The 17,252-nt window shown below is 45.7% G+C and overlaps 1 protein-coding gene across 2 annotated transcripts in view; it reads right to left on the bottom strand.

Moving 5' to 3' along the window:
- Window positions 1-17,252, bottom strand: part of gnal (G protein subunit alpha L) — a 221,368-nt gene that overhangs the window by 146,920 nt on the left and 57,196 nt on the right. Inside the window, exons 1-4 of one of the 2 annotated variants that reach the window (XM_033019398.1) lie at window positions 5,484-5,683; window positions 3,548-3,620; window positions 2,041-2,095; window positions 1,789-1,908 (exon numbers count right to left, since the gene is read on the bottom strand). In XM_033019398.1, the coding sequence (XP_032875289.1) occupies window positions 1,789-1,908; window positions 2,041-2,095; window positions 3,548-3,620; window positions 5,484-5,622 (387 nt within the window). In that variant the 5' untranslated portion in view covers window positions 5,623-5,683. Of the gene's footprint in view, window positions 1-1,788; window positions 1,909-2,040; window positions 2,096-3,547; window positions 3,621-5,483; window positions 5,684-17,252 lie in introns of those variants that run through there. The other variant, XM_033019397.1, reaches the window with a different exon arrangement.

Here is a 17,252-nt window from a genome sequence, read left to right as displayed (position 1 = left end):
GTGAACTGTGAGGAGGATGCTATGAGAATGGAGGGTGATTTGGACAGGTTGGGGGAGTGGGCAGATGCATGGCAAATGCAGTTTAATGCGGATAAATGTGAGGTTATCCACTTTGGTAGCAAAAACAGGAAGGCAGATTACTATCTAAATGGCGTCAAGTTGGGAAAAGGGGAAGTACAACGAGATCTGGGGGTCCTTGTACATCAGTCTATGAAAGTAAGCATGCAGGTACAGCAGGCAGTGAAGAAAGCGAATGGCATGTTGGCCTTTATAACAAGAGGAATCGAATATAGGAGCAATGAGGTCCTTCTGCAGTTGTACAGAGCCCTAGTGAGACCACACCTGGAGTACTGTGTGCAGTTTTGGTCCCCTAATTTGAGGAAGGACATTCTTGCTATTGAGGGAGTGAAATGTAGGTTTACAAGGTTAATTCCCGGGATGGCGGGACTGTCATATGCTGAGGGAACGGAGCAGCTGGACTTGTACACTCTGGAGTTTAGAAGGACGAGAGGAGATCTCATTGAAACATATAAGATTGTTAAGGGTTTGGACAAGCTAGAGGCAGGAAACATGTTCCTGATGTTGGGAGTTCAGAACCAGGGGCCACAGTTTAAGAATAAGGTGTAAGCCATTCAGAACAGAGACGAGGAAACACTTTTTCTCACAGAGAGTGGTGATTCTGTGGAATTCTCTGCCTCAGAGGGCGGTGGAGGCAGGTTCTCTGGATGCTTTCAAGAGAGAGCTAGATAGGGCTCTTAAAAATAGCGGAGTCAGGGGATATGGGGAGAAAGCATGAACGGGGTACTGATTGGGGATGATCAGCCATGATCACATTGAATGGCGGTGCTGGCTCGAAGGACCGAATAGCCTACTCCTGCACCTATTGTCTATTGGAGCAACTTTGCAGCAATGCTGCATCATTACTGATACTGGAATAGTATTACAATCGGCTGGTTCGATGGGTGACAAACACCATTTGCCGCATCCTACAAGAGAGGGATGGATGGTAATACAGTGAACAGGCTTTAGCCTGTTGTGAAGTTTTTTTCTAATCAGTATAATCAGGAGCTGCACATGATCACAGCAGCTTACTGTGCACCAGAATGAAGCGTGCAATCACCCATGATACCGTTTTGCATGCTGCCTTCAATGACACTATAACCAACTTTGTATAAGTTTCCTTGTTCAACAGCAAGCCGTGCTGGTCAGGAATGGACTGCAAGGACCATCTGACAGACAATCTTTCAGCCCCTTTTAACATTTTCCGGTACTGTATTTTCATTCGTATTTCTTCTGCCCAGCTGTTATCAGAGAACTGAGCTATCCCACCACATCTACAGAGCAGTCCTGAACTACAATCCATCTCATTTGGAGACCCTCGGATTTTCTTTGATTGGACTTTACTGACTTCATCTTGCACTACACATTACTCCTTTATCATGTATCTGTGCACTGTGAATAGCTTGATAGTAATCATGTCTTGTTTTTCCGCTGACTGGATCACACGCAACAAAAGCTTTTCACTGTACTTTGGTGCACATTACAAAAACTAAATTGGAACTTTGAAGAAGAGTCTCGACCTGAAACGTCATCCATTCCTTCTATCCAGAGATGCTGCCTGTCCCGCTGAGCTACTGCAGCATTTTGTGTCTATCTTCAAACTAAACTTCTATTCTCTGAGACTAGGGAGAAAGCCAAAAGAAGGCAAGAGAAATTGCCAAACACACTGAAACAACATCTGAAAGAGAAAATCCAACAACCGATCTGTGAAAGGTAAACGGTTCTTACCTGTGTGTATTCAAAGTCGGAAAGAAGGGCAATGCTCTTAATATAATCCAATCGAACCTGGTGCTCAGGGTTGGCTAACTGGACCGGAGGTATTAAAGTGCTCATTGCTGAGACTATCGTCTGAAATCGGATAGGAAACAGTTACGGACATTAATCAGAGAATGTTTATTTGAGTGACAAAGCTGGATTTGTTCTGCTCAGTCACATCAATGTAATTGTCGATAGAATGAGCAAAACCATCAGAACACTTACCACGATGGCATCTTTAATATTTTTCCTAATATCTTGCACTTTCATCTTCTTTTCTCTGTGTTAAAAATAACAGGAATGGCTTGAGTTATTCAAGGTAAATGTTGATTTGGAGGTGCAGCGTGGACGCAGGCCCTTCGGCCCACCAACTCCATGCTGACCATTGATCTTCTCTAACACTGTGTCCAGTGTAGACTAGGGACAATTTACAGAAGCTAATTAACCTACAAACCCGCACATCTTTGGAGTGTGGGAGGAAACCGAAGCCCCCGGAGGAAACCTGCAGGGAGAACGTACAAACTCCGTACAGACAGCACCCATGGTCAGGATCAAACCCAGGTCTCTAGCACTGTGAGGCTTCCACCCTGCTCCGTACATGTTCCTTTGTATTCAGCAATAAGGGATCTATCATGCTTGTAGAAACAACTCATGTTGATATTTAGCTACCTATCAACCTGGAGAGAGAGCGAGATGTCACTTTGTTGCTGCTACTCTCAAGATATCCCAAATGTTACTGCAATATCATTAGAAAACTACTTGCAAAACCAATTTATCTAATGTTCTCAAAAAACTGTTCAACTGTATGGAGGGGGGGGTCTGAATAAATGTCCCAACCCAAAATGTCACTGTCTCCAGAGATGCTGCCTGACCCGCTGAGTTACTCCAGCACTCTGTGTCTAACTTTGGTACACACCAACAAACATCGTCCCAGGATACACAAGAAACTGCAAACACTGGAATCTTGAGGTCTAAAGAGGGGTCCCGACATGAAAAGTCTAGAGCGCGGTCCTGATCTACCATCTACCTAACTGAAGACTCTCAGACTCACTTTAATCAGACTTTACTGGACTTAACCTTGCACTAAACATTATCCTGTATCTGTACACTGTGGATGGCTTGAATGGAATCATGACTGGATAGCAAGCAACAAAGAAGCTTGTCACTGCACCTCGGTACACGTGACAATAATAAACTAAACTAAGCCTATCCATTTCTTCCAGAGATGCTGCCTGACCCGCTGAGTTCCTCCAGCATTTTGTGTTTTACTAAACATTCCTCTCATCCCACCTCCTCTCCCCAATCCATATCCAACTGACCCACCAATCGTCGACCTGAAATGTCAACCATTCCTCTCCCCCTCCAAAGATACTTCATAAGTTCGGCCTAAGTCAAGTCTACTCTGCCATTTAATCGTGGCTGATCAATCTTTTCCTCACAACCCCATTCTCCTGCCTTCTCCCCATAGCCCCTGGCACCCGCACAAACCAAGAATAGTTATTTTGAGGTCATTTGATATCAGTGATATCCTAAGTTGATATCCTGACCCGAAATGTCACCTATCCATTTTCTCCAGAGATGTTGCCTGACGCATTGAGTTACTCCAAGATTTTGTGTCTCTCTTTCATACTGCTCAGCCCATTGAGTTAATCCAACAGATTTTATTTTATCCCCTTCCCCATGCAACTGTGCCTTAAACCCTAAACACAGCAAGCAGCAAAAAAAAACTTACTCAGCATTAAATCCATTGACGTGCAAGATTCGCATTTGCTTGACAATTGTACTTTTTCCAGATTCACCAGCCCCTGAAAAAGAAGCAGGTACAAGCAAATTAAAAAAAATAGAATCATCAATACAAAACCATCTTACTATTCTGCGTATGTGAGAGAGAGAAACAGAACGTACATGCGTATGACCATATGGACGTGTATATAAACATACATTGTATTTTTACATTCCTTTCTGGAATTAACACCATCATATCTCCATTTTGGAGGTGGTGAATCTGTGGAATTCATTGCCACAGACGGTTGTGGAGGCCAAATCAACAGATATTTTTAATTTGGAGATTGATAGGTTCTTGATTAGTATGGTTGGCGGGGGTTACAGGGAGAAGGCAGGGAAATGGGGCTGAGAGGGAAAGATAGATCGTCCATGATTGAATGGTGGAGTAGACTTGATGGGTCAAATGGACTAATTCTGCTCCTATAATGTATGAACATCTTGTATTATCTTAAGGATTGACAGAGAGGAGGGCTCCTGTCACAGTACAATGGAGCATGGGCCATGCCAATAGAATCAGGTTACGCGTAGGAAGGAACTGCAGATGTTGGTTTACACAGAAGATAAACACAAAGTGCTGGGTTAACTCAGCGGGTCAGGTAGCATCACATGAGAAAAGGAATACGTGACGTTTCGGGTCTAGACTCTTCTTCAGGGGAGAGGGAAATTAGAGGTATGAAAAGAACAAATCACAGCCAGCACCGATAACCCAGGAAAGGTAGAGCCCACAATGGTCCATTGTTGGCTGTTGAAGAGGTGATAACGAAGGGTCATGAACAGTGAAGCTGGGAGGGGGAGTGGGGGAGTGGGGAGTGGGGGAGTGGGGGGGGGGGGGGGGGGGGGGGAGTGGGGAAGCATCAAGTTACCACATTTTGATACACAGCTTTCTTGGCACAATATTGCAACCCAAGACAATATGGTGAGGAGAGGCACGCTGACAACATTGCAACACGGATGCATCAAGCTGCACTCCATTGACATGCTGTTGCAAGATCAAAAACGCATGGAGCACAGCACTGACATATTGCAATATTATGACAACGTGCTAATTCAGACTCACATAAGGTTGCGATTTAAAGGAAGGGAAATCAATCCTATTCACGTTGTGTTGCAATACATATGTACATCAAGGAGTCCTGCATTGGCACTACGTTGCAATATAGGTTTCAAGGAGCAAGCCATTCGCATTACCTTGCAGTACAAGCATATATCAAAGTGCATTCATTCCACTGATATTGTATTGCAATACAACAGTACAGCACAGGAACAGTAACCAACCCTGGATGACATATTTAGGTGGACTCCATTGAAATATCGTGGTGTAAAGACACAGCAAGCATTGATGCAAGGATACATATATTGCAGAACAGATGCAATGAGGAGCGTTTCACTGATATTCTGTTACAACTTAGGATGGCCGAGCACTCCGCTGGCACAATGTTGCAATATAAAGATACATTGTGGAGCGTGCCACTGACATATACAACAAGGCGTATTCTTTTGATGTGATATTGCAATATAAAGATGATGTTGCAGTATATTTTCGAAGAGCACTCCGCCGACACTGCGTTGCAACAAAACGCTACATCAGGATGCACTCCGTTGGCATCATATTGCAAGAAATTAAAAAAAAACACCAAAGCTTTCCTGAAACATGATTCTGAAATACAAAGCGGCAATCGCAGGGGTACACACTCCGTGGAGCCCTCCACTCGCACGGCTGCAGTGCACACACACACATCAAAGTGCAGTCTATTGGTATTATATTGCAATATGAAGATACGCCGAGCGCTGCGCCGGTGTTGCCACTGAAGGAGCAGATACACGAGAGGAGCTCCATTGTAACATGATGTTGCAAGAGCGGTCGCTTGCTCCACGGCGCTTACCCAGCAGAAGCAGCCGGTGTGTCGCTTTGTACGCCTGCCTGTCTTTTTGCAATTGCTTCTCGATTTTCTTGTTGGCTTCTCGCTGGGCTTTCTCATCGTGCCGCTGATCCTCCGTCTTGCTGTTGCCAAACAAACCCATGGCTGTCTCTGGACTCCTCGCCCTGCCTTTCACCTCACCTCCCTCACCCTCCCCCCCACCACACCCCACTCAACGCTCCGGTCGCGCGCCACCAACAACGCACCTCCTGCTCTCTCCAACCCACGCGACTATCGCCTCATCTATGCCTCGGTCCCCTGCTCCCTAACAACTCACCTCTAGCAAACCGCCCTACCTCTTTGCTACCCCCGCTCTCTCTCCCCACTCACCTTCTCTCTCCTCCCAACCTCCTTCTCCCTCCTCTCTCTCTCCTCTCCCCACCCTTTCCTCCCTCTCTCTCAGATGGTTTCAGATACAAAATTGCCACTGATGCACAAGCAGGGAGCGCGCACTCTGGGTTGCTGGCTCTCTCTCTCTCTCCTTCCTTCCCTCCCTCCCTCCCTCCCTCTCTCTCCCTCCCTCTGTGCAACGGCAGGGAGGGAAGAGAGAACCAGTTGCCCGTCACAAACGCCTCCACCCCCCCCCCCTTGGATATTTTACCCAAAGAGACCTCAAAATAATATTTTAAACAAATGCACTATCGTCCTCCGCTAAACCACAAACACGCAATAGCTGGAATAAAAGCAGAAATGCAATCATCAAACAATCCAGCCAGAAGACGCCGTAGATAATGGGCAAATGTTTTTTTTAAAAACATGCTATAAATAACCCAGCGCGGGAGCGCGCACGGGCTGCAAGGGAGCCGAGCCGGGGGCGAGCACAGAGGCTCCGCCTGCGCGGCCACGGGCGCGTCCCCGCGGCTCCCGCACAGGGCGGTGCGGCTCCTGCACCATCCCCGCACGCCCGGGCACCCATCCAAACCCACACAGCGGCGCCGCGCATCCACCACCGCTAATGCACAGGAGGTTAGAGGAGAAAAACAACACTGTTCTGATGACACTTCGAAGCAAAAACTGCTCTGATGCTGATACCTCTGAGTGCCCCTTCCCACCCCGCACCCGGTAACTTGCCAAATTAAACTATTGGGGAAATGGTTCACACTAAGCAAACACACACATTTCATTTATATATTCATATGTTGCATAATAAAACTTATACATGAAATATATTCATGCATGCACACACATGTATGGTATAAATACATTTTATATAATACAATATGTACATATATCTATGCACTAAATAGATATAGCATGCCTATATAGTGCATATATGTATACAATGCCTGTGTGTGTGTATATATACTCACACACACAGGCATATGCACACTATATAGTTACATGCAATATCTCTATACTGTGTATATATATACACATACACATGCATGCACATATGTATGGTGCAAATGCATTTATTTAGTATATATCGCATACATATATATAATGCATATATGTGTATGTATACAATACATATATATATATCCATATACACATATATATATACACACACACACACACATATATACACATATATATACAGTGGCTTGCAAAAGTTTTCATACCCCTTGAACATTTCCACATTTTGTCACGTTACAACCACAAACGTAAATGTATTTTATTGGGATTTTATGTGATAGACCAACACAAAGTGGTGCATAATTGTGAAGTGGAAGGAAAATGATACATGGTTTTCAAATTTTTTTACAAATAAAAAACTGAAAAGTGTGGCATGCAAAAGTATTCAGCCCCCCTGAGTCAATACTTTGTAGAACCACCTTTCGCTGCAATTACAGCTGCAAGTCTTTTGGGGTATGTCTCTACCAGCTTTGCACATCTAGAGACTGAAATTTTTGCCCATTCTTCTTTGCAAAATAGCTCAAGCTCAGTCAGATTGGATGGAGAGCGTCTGTGAACAGCAATTTTCAAGTCTTGCCAGAGATTCTCAATTGGATTTAGGTCTGGACTTTGACTGGGCCATTCTAACACATGAACATGCTTTGATCTAAACCATTCCATTGTAGCTCTGGCTGTATGTTTAGGGTCGTTGTCCTGCTGGAAGGTGAACCTCCGCCCCAGTCTCAAGTCTTTTGCAGACTCTAACAGGTTTTCTTCCAAGATTACCCTGTATTTGGCTCCATCCATCTTCCCATCAACTCTGACCAGCTTCCCTGTCCCTGCTGAAGAAAAGCATCCCCACAGCATGATGCTGCCACCACCATGTTTCACAGTGGGGATGGTGTGTTCAGGGTGATGTGCAGTGTTAGTTTTCCGCCACACATAGCGTTTTGAATTTAGGCCAAAAACTTCAATTTTGGTCTCATCTGACCAGAGCACCTTCCTCCACATGTTTGCTGTGTCCCCCACATGGCTTGTGGCAAACTGCAAACAGGACTTCTTATGGCTTTTTTTCAACAATGGCTTTCTTCTTGCCACTCTTCCATAAAGGCCCGATTTGTGGAGTGCACGACTAATAGTTGTCCTGTGGACAGATTCTCCCACCTGAGCTGTGGATCTCTGCAGCTCCTCCAGAGTTACCATGGGCCTCTTGGCTTCTTCTCTGATCAATGCTCTCCTTGCCCGGCCTGTCAGTTTAGGTGGACGGCCATGTCTTGGTAGGTTTGCAGTTGTGCCATACTCTTTCCATTTTCGGATGATGGATTGAACAGTGCTCTGTGAGATGTTCAAAGCTTGGGATTTTTTTTGTAACCTAACACTGCTTTAAACTTCTCCACAACTTTATCCCTGACCTGTCTGGTGTGTTCCTTGGGCTTCATGATGCTGTTTGTTCACTAATGTTCTCTAACAAACCTCTGAGGCCTTCACAGAACAGCTGTATTTATACTGAGATTAGATTACACACAAGTGGACTCTATTTACTAATTAGGTGACTTCTGAAGGCAATTGGTTGCACTGGATTTTATTTAGGGGTATCACAGTAAAGGGGGCTGAATACTTTTGCACGCCACACTTTTCAGTTTTTTATTTGTAAAAAAATTTGAAAACCATGTATCATTTTCCTTCCACTTCACAATTATGCGCCACTTTGTGTTGGTCTATTACATAAAATCCCAATAAAATACATTTACGTTTGTGGTTGTAACGTGACAAAATGTGGAAAAGTTCAAGGGGTGTGAATACTTTTGCAAGCCACTGTATATATATAATATAATGCCTATATATATATGTGTGTGTGTACCGGCACAGATATGCATGCAAATACACATGCACACACATATATATTTATACATAGGTAGACAAAAAAGGCGGGAGAAACTCAGTGGGCGAGGCAGCATCTATGGAGAGAAGGAATTGGCGACATTTTGGGTCGAGACCCTTCTTCAGAATGTCACCTACAGCAGGTACCTCAGGAACTGGAAAGATACCACCATTGGCGCCCCCACATAAGTTCATAAGTTCTAGGAACAGAATTAGGCCCATCAAGTCTACTCCATTATTCAATTAGGACTGATCTGTCTTTCCCTCTAAACCCCATTCCCTCGCCTTTGCCCCCAAACCCCTGACACATGTACTAATCAAGACTCTGTCAATCTCTGCCTTAAAAATACCCAATGATTTGGCCTCCACAGCCGTCTGTGGCAATGAATTTCACAGATTCACCACCCTCTGGCTAAATAAATTCTTCCTCATCTTCTTTCTAAAGGTACGTCCTTTTATTCTGAGGCTGTGCCCTCTGATCCTAGACTCTCCCACTTCTGGGAACATCCAGATTTGCTCCAGGTAATTGCAGCTGCAGTCCCATGTGTCTCCAGTATAGATCTACTTCATCGCTCTTCACCCAATGCAAACACTATCGCAAGAATCTATCTGGTGAACCCTCCTTGGATAGGGAGGGTACATTTGGAGAAACATTCCTGGATAGGGAACTGACATTGGGAATAAAGCATTTAATCAGGGGGCATCACAGCATTCAGCATCACAATCAGTTTGGGACCAGCTCCGTCCAAGACCGCAAGGAATGGCAGTGAACTCTGGACGCAGCCCAGACCATCACACTAACCAACCTCCCTTCCATTGCCTCGACAATGACAGCAGCTTAATCAAGGACGAGTCGCACTCTGGCCACTCCCTCTTCTCCCCTCTCCCATCAGGCAAAATATATAGAAGTGTGAAATTGCACACCTCCAGTTTCAGGGACAATTTCTTCCCAGCTGTTATCAGGCAATTCAACCATCTTACAGCAACCAGAGAGCGGTCCTGATCTACTATCTACCTCATTGGAGACCCTCGGACTTTCTTTGATCGAACTTTACTGGCTTTATCTTGCACTAAACGTTATTCACATTATTCCCTTTATCGTATCTGTACATTGTGGATGGCTCAATTGTAATCATGTGTAGTCTTTCCGCTGACTGATCAGCACGCAATAAAAGCTATTCACTGTACCTCGATACACGTGACAATAAACTAAACTCAAACTCAACTCAACCAAACTTGTTCACAATATTCCAAGAATCAACTTGGTGAACTTTCCTGAACAGGGAGATGGGCCTGTACAAAACTTTCCAGATGCATTCTCAATATAATTGGAGCACCAGTACTGTTGTACCGAGATTCTCTTATAATAATAAACAACAAACCATTTACTTTCCTAATTCATTGCTGCAACAGGTTACCAGGACTCGAGGGCCTGAGCTACATGGACAGGTTGGGCAGGCTAGGGCTTTATTCCTTGGAGCATAGGAAGATGAGAGGTGATCTTATAGATGTGTACAATATCACGAGGAATAGATAGGGTAAATGCACAGGCTTTAACCGGAGTAGGGGAAACCCACTATTCAAAACATTGAATTAGACTTTAGAGATACAGCACAGAAAAAGGCCCTTCGGCCCATCGGATCTACACCGACCAGCAATCACCCCGTACACTAACAATTTTATACACCAGGGACAATTTTCAATTTTACCATAGCCAATTAATCTACAAACCTGCATGTCTTTGGGATGTGGGAGGAAACCAGAGCACTCGGAGAAAAGTCAAGTCAAGTCAAGTCAAGTCAAGTCAAGTTTATTTGTCACATACACATACGAGATGTGCAGTGAAATGAAAGTGGCAATGCTCGCGGACTTTTGTGCAAAAGACAAACAACCAAACAAACTATAAACACAATCATAACACACATATTCTTTTACATAATAAATAATGGAAGGAAAAACGTTCAGTAGAGTTAGTCCCTGGTGAGATAGGCGTTTACAGTCCGAATGGCCTCTGGGAAGAAACTCCTTCTCAACCTCTCTGTTCTCACCGCATGGCAACGGAGGCGTTTGCCCGACCGTAGCAGCTGGAACAGTCCGTTGCAGGGGTGGAAGGGGTCTCTCATGATATTGTTGGCTCTGGAGTTGCACCTCCTGATGTATAGTTCCTGCAGGGGGGCAAGTGAAGTTCCCATAGTGCGTTCGGCCGAACGCACTACTCTCTGTAGAGCCTTCTTGTCCTTGGCAGAGCAATTCCCAAACCAGATGGTAATGTTCCCGGACAAGATGCTTTCCACCACCGCTGCGTAGAAGCACTGGAGGATCCTCGGAGACACTCTGAATTTCCTCAATTGCCTGAGGTGGTAAAGGCGCTGCCTTGCCTTACTCACGAGTGCTGAGGCGTGTGATGTCCATGTCATATCCTCAGAGATGTGGACTCCCAGATATTTAAAACAGTTCACTCTATCCACAGGATCCCCATTTATCCTCAATGGAGTGTATGTCCTCGGATGATGTGCCCTCCTAAAGTCCATGATCAGCTCCTTCGTTTTTTTGATGTTCAAGAGGAGGCTGTTATCCTGGCACCAGAGTGCTAGACCAGCCATCTCCTCCCGGTAGGCCTTCTCGTCGTTGTCTGAGATCAGGCCCACCAACACAGTGTCATCAGCAAACTTAATTAATGAGTTGGAGCTGAACCTAGCCACACAGTCATGTGTGTACAGGGAGTACAATAGGGGGCTGAGGACGCAACCCTGGGGCGATCCTGTGCTCAGGGTGAGGGACTTCGATGTATTCCCTCCCATCTTGACTACCTGGGGCCTGGCGGTGAGAAAGTCCAGGACCCAGGCACATAGGGAGGTGTTGAGCCCCAATTCCATTAGCTTCTTAATTAGTCGTCACAGGGAGAACGTACAAACTCCGTACAGACAGCGCCCGTAGTCAGGATCAAATCCGGGTCCCTGGCGCTGTAAGGTAGCAACTTTACCGCAGGGCCACCGTGTCGCTCTTCTTCCACTGAATCCCTCTGTTTTATCTGCCGAGTTCTCCCTTTACATGGCTCTGCTGTTTGATAGATTGAATTTGCCCTATGAATGACCCTGTTAATTTAATAACTGAATTCTCCCATAACCATCTCCAATGGACAATATGGAATTGCCACATGGTAGGGCACATAGAAGTGGGCTAACATAGAACTAGTGTGAACTAGTGTGCATCTAAGGTGAGAGGAGAAAGATTTAAAAGAGGGGCAAGTTTTTCACATGCAGTGTGGCGGGTGTATGGAATGATATAAACTCTTCCTGTTTTATTAGTTTTGAGATACAGCATGGAAACAGGCCCTTTGGCTCATGGAGTCTACACCAACTATCGATCACTCATTCACACTAGTTCTATGTTAGCCCACTTTCTCACCTACACCCTACATTCTGGGGACAATTTACAGAGAACCAATTAACCTACAAACCCCAACTATTTTAATAACTCAATTCTTCCAGTAACCATCTCCCACTGACTCAATATGGAATTGCCACTTGGTAGGGCATAAGTTTAAGGTGAGAAGATAAAGATTTAAAAGAGATCGGAGGGGCATGTTTTTCACACAGAGGGTGGCTTGTACATGGGCTGCCAGAGGAGGTGGTAGACGCAGGTACAGATACAACGTCTTGGATAGGTACACAGATGGGAAAGGTTGAAAGAGATGTGGCTCAAACACAAGCGAATGGGACTAGATAGATAACTTGAGATGAACTGAGGGGCCTGTTTCCATGCTGTAACTAACTAAATCCCACAGATCTAACCAGTCAATTCTCCCAGTCACCGACTCTCATTATTTTAAGAACTAAATTCAGCAAGTAACAGTATCTAATAGTTTTAATGACAATATTCTGTGCGCAGCACAGTGGTGCAGCGGTAGAGTTGTTGCCAGAGACCCGGGTTCGATCCTGAATACGGGTGCTGTCTGTACAGTGTTTTGTACATTCTCCCCGTGACTGCGCAGGTTTTGCCCGGGCGCACCAGTTTCCTCCCACATTCCAAAGACGTACAGGTTTGTAGGTTAATTGGCTTTGGTAAAGTTTGTAAATTGACCCTAGTGTGTGTAGGATAATGCTAGTGTGCGGGGATCGCCAGTCGGCGTGGACCGGTGGGCTGAAGAGCCCGCTTCCGCGCTGTATCTTTGAACTAAACTGTTTAAAGGACAGAATTCTCCCAGAAACAGCCTCCCGTCACTTTGATAATTGAGGTTGCTCAGTTACTGTCTAACATTTACTACAATAATTGACTCCTGTCACTGTTTGAATGATTGAGTAATCCAGCAAATTGTCTCTGCAGTTTTAATTAGAGACCTCTCCCACCTACTATCTCCCATTTTTTTTAAATAACAATTTCTACCACTAACTGTCTCCCACTTTTTTTTCAAACAAGGATTCCTTCCAATAACTGTCTCCTGTTAATTTAATGTGGGACACAAAGTGATGGAGTAATTCAGCAGATCACACAGCATCTCTGGAAGATGTGGATAGACATGTTTCGGGTCGGGACCTTTCTGTAGTCGAAGGGAGGAAGCTGCAAAAGAGACGTGTCTGCAGGACTAAGCCTGACAAATGATAGGTGGATACAGGTGAGGGCCATGGGAAAGGGGGTTTGGTTGGTAGATGGGTGGACAAAGGATAGAGACGTAAAGATCACCAAAGGGTGACGAAAGGAGGCAAAATGGAGACACAATGCCAGATGAGAAGAGGAGTTAAATGTAAAACTAGAGGGAGGGGGCGCTGTAATGGCGGCAGCTCTGTCAGCAGCGTGTTAGTTTTTTCAACTTTTTTTGGTGTGTTTTAATGTTTGTTTTAAATGTTTATTTGTATGTGTTGTGTGGGGGGTGGTGTGTGGGAGGGGGGGGGGGGTAAGGGGGAAACCGTTTTGATCGCCTCCTCCATGGAGAGGCAACTTTTTCCATGTTGTCTCCCCCGTGGCCTAACATCGAGGATCGGGCAGCCTTTCCCAGAGAAGCGCCCGGGGCTTCAGCCGTGGGCGCATCGCGGACTCTCGGCGTGGAGCGGGCGAGCCCTCGCAGGAGGGGAGCGCTCCGTTCGCTGGCCCGTGGAAGCCTGAAGCCGGGGTCTGCAGAGCTCCAGCTGGTGCGGCGTCTGCAGCCTGGGATCCCTCGTGGGGACCCGGGAGAAGAAGAAGCTTCCACCGCCGGCCCGCGGCTTATTTCTACCGCGGGCGCGGCGGCGACTTACCATCAGGAGCGGGGTCCCTCGCCGGGGACCCCTGGAGAGGAGCTCCGACCGCCGGCCCAGCGGTCTGTGGTGCTTCTGGCTGCGGCGCGGCGGGAACTTTAAATCTTCGACCGCCGGCCTGCGGCCTACACCAACTTGAGGCCGCGGTCTCCGGTAGGGAAGCGCCGATTCTGGACTTACCTGGACATTTACCTGTCTGCAAGTTAATCTCTGGACTTTACCTGGACATTTACCTGTCTAGATGCCCGCAGCGTCGGGTTGAGGTCCCAACCACGGGGGAAAATGGAGGAGCAATGGCCAATTTTTGTGCCATCCACCACGGTGATGAATGCTGTGGTGGATGTTTGTATTATATTTTGATTTTGTTTTTGTGTGTTCTATTTTCATTGTACCGCTGCTGGCAAATTGACGAATAAGTGACGAATAAAACTGATATTGATTGATATTGAGGGATGTACGTGGAAGGGGGAAAGTGAGGGGGGGGGATAGTTGGGGAAATGGGTGAGCACTGGGGTGGAAGGAGGCACAGGAAACAGTGGGGGGGGGGGGGGGGGGAGGAAGAAAGGGAATATAAAAAGGACATACAGACACTCCCCGACTTACGGGATAGGCGACACGTAAACCTACGGAAACTCGGACTTACATAAACAATTCTGTACTCAGTCCCTAGTGTTAACACGGCAGTTTGTAAACTCCACAACACTGAATGATTACACAAGGTTTTATTGAAAACAAGCCGGCAATGACGGCAATGCTTACCCAAACTTCGAGAGTCGGTGATTCAGACTTGTGTAACATTTAGTTTATTTAGTTTACTGTCACGTGTTCCGAGGTACATGAAAAGCTTTTGTTGCGTGCTAACCAGTCAGCGTAAGCACAATACATGATTACATTCTAGCTAATCAAAGTGTACAGATACATGATAGGGAATAACGTTTAGTGCAAGATAAAGCCAGTAAAGTATAATGTCGCTAGTCCGAGGGCTTCATTGAGGTTAGATGAAGTTTAGGGCTGCTCTCTAGTTGTGGAGACTGGTTCAGTTGCCTACTAAGTGTGAAGACACTTTAGATGGACCACAATTGCTGGAGTAACCAGTGGGACAGAAGCATCTCAATGAATCTGGAGGTGTGCGATTTCACACTTCTATACCCTTTGCCCGATGGGAGAGGGGAGAAGAGGGAGGGCCAGTGTGCGAATCCGTCCCGATAAGCTGCTGGCATTGTCGAGGCAATGGAAGGGAGATTGGTTAGTGTGATGTCTGGGCTGTGTTACACTTCAAATTCAGTTCAGTTTAGTTTATTGTCACGTGTACCAGGTTACAGTGAAAGCTTTTGTTGCGTGCTAACAGAGTACAGCGAAAGACAAACACATGATTATAATCAAAACATCACAGTTGTACCGATACTGATAAGTGAATAACGTTAAGTGCCAGGTAAAGGCAGCAAAGTCCCATCAGGATAGTCACTTTGAGGGAAAGTAATCCTACGTAAATCAAGGAGTGGCAGCAAAGTCCCATCAAGGATAGTCCTACGTTGATGGAACGTAATCCTTACGTAAATCAAGGAGTGGCAACACAACTATTCTCCTATAGATTGTCACCCATTATTTTAGTAACTGAATCCTAGCAGAAACTCTCTACCCATGGGTTATTTTTAAAACAAAATTCTTCCAGTAACCGTCTCCCACTGTTTTAATTAGTGAATTCTCCCAGAGACACTCTGTTGTTTTAATAATTTAATTCTCTCAGTAACTTCGCCTGCTAGTTCAATAACAGAATTCTTCCAGTAAATCTCTCTCAGTTCTAATGAACGTTTTTAGTCCCGGTGAGTGTTTCCCACTGTTTTTACAAGTGAACCTAGCCAGTAACACTCTTCATCCTTTTTAATAACTGAATTCTCCCAGAAACTGTTTCCTTTTGTTGAATTGAGTTCTCCCAGTAGCTGTCTCCTGCTGTATAATAATTGAATTCCCACAGTAACTGTGTCCTACTGTTTATTAAATAAATCCCCCAGTAATTGCCTCCGCTATGTTGATAACTGAATTCTCTCATTTACTAAGAGATGATTTTACAGTGGTGGGGGGATGGGGGGGCACAAATAGGGTGAATGCACAGTCTTTTCCCCCCGGGGTAGGGGAAATCAAGAACTAGAGGGCATAGGTTTAAGGTGAGAGGGGAAAGGTTTCATGGGAACTTGTGGGGCAACTTTTTCACACAGAGGGTGGTTAGTTTAGTTTAGTTTAGTTTATTATTGTTATGGGTACTGAGGTACAGTGAGAAGCTTTAGTTTGTGTGCTATCCAGTCAGCGTCAAGCCGTCAGCATACAATCGAGCCGTCCACAGTGTACAGATACAGGATAAAGGGAATAACATTTAGTGCAAGGTAAAGTCCAGTAAAGTCTGATTATAGATAGTTTGAGGATCTCCAATGAGGTAGATGGGAGGTCAGGACCGCACTGGACATTTTGGGTCAGGACCCTTTAAAGGGCGGCACGGTGGCGCAGCAGTAGAGTTGCACCAGAGACCCAGGTTTGATCCTGACTACAGGTGCTTGTCTGTATGAAGTTTGTACATTCTCCCCGTGACCTGCGTGTGTTTTTCCCGGGAGCTCCAGTTTCCTCCCACACAACAAAGACGTACAGGTTTGTAAGTTAATTGGCACCGATATAAATGTAAAATTATCCCGAGTGTGTAGGATAAGTGTTGATGTGCGGGGATCGCTGGTCGACATGGTCTCAGTGGGCCAAAGGGCCTGTTTCTGCGCTCTATCTCTAAACTGAACTAAATTAAACTAAAGGGTACAACAAATAGTACAACATATCACATTGAGCTGCCAGAAGAGGTAGTTGAGACATGCACAAAAACAGCATTTAAAAAACATTTGGAGAGGTGCATGGATAGGAAACTATGGAGGGATATGGGCCAAACATGGGCAAATAGAGGTGCCATCCTGGTGGTCATGGATGAGCTGGGCCGAAGGGCCTGTTTCTGTGCTGTATGATTCTATCATTACTGATTTCTACTTTTTCAGTAACTGCCTCTTACAGTTTACATCCATGCAGGGATCCAGAGCACAGCGGTAGGACTTAAAGCTCCTGGCGATCAGAGGCCATACTTTGACAGAAGGCCTGGCCCGCCTGCCACGGAACCGGCAACCCACGCAGGGTCGTCCGACGCTCGTCTCCTGCTTGACTCTAAAAACCGGGGAGGAGGGAGTCAACGGCTGCGGTGGACGCTGGACAAAGGGCCGTTTTCAAGATGGCGGCGGATAGAGGAGAGGATCGG

Source organism: Amblyraja radiata, chromosome 4, assembly GCF_010909765.2.
Source record: "Amblyraja radiata isolate CabotCenter1 chromosome 4, sAmbRad1.1.pri, whole genome shotgun sequence".
In the NCBI taxonomy this organism is placed as follows: Eukaryota; Metazoa; Chordata; class Chondrichthyes; order Rajiformes; family Rajidae; genus Amblyraja; species Amblyraja radiata.
This window is presented reverse-complemented; position numbering and strand designations above follow the sequence as displayed.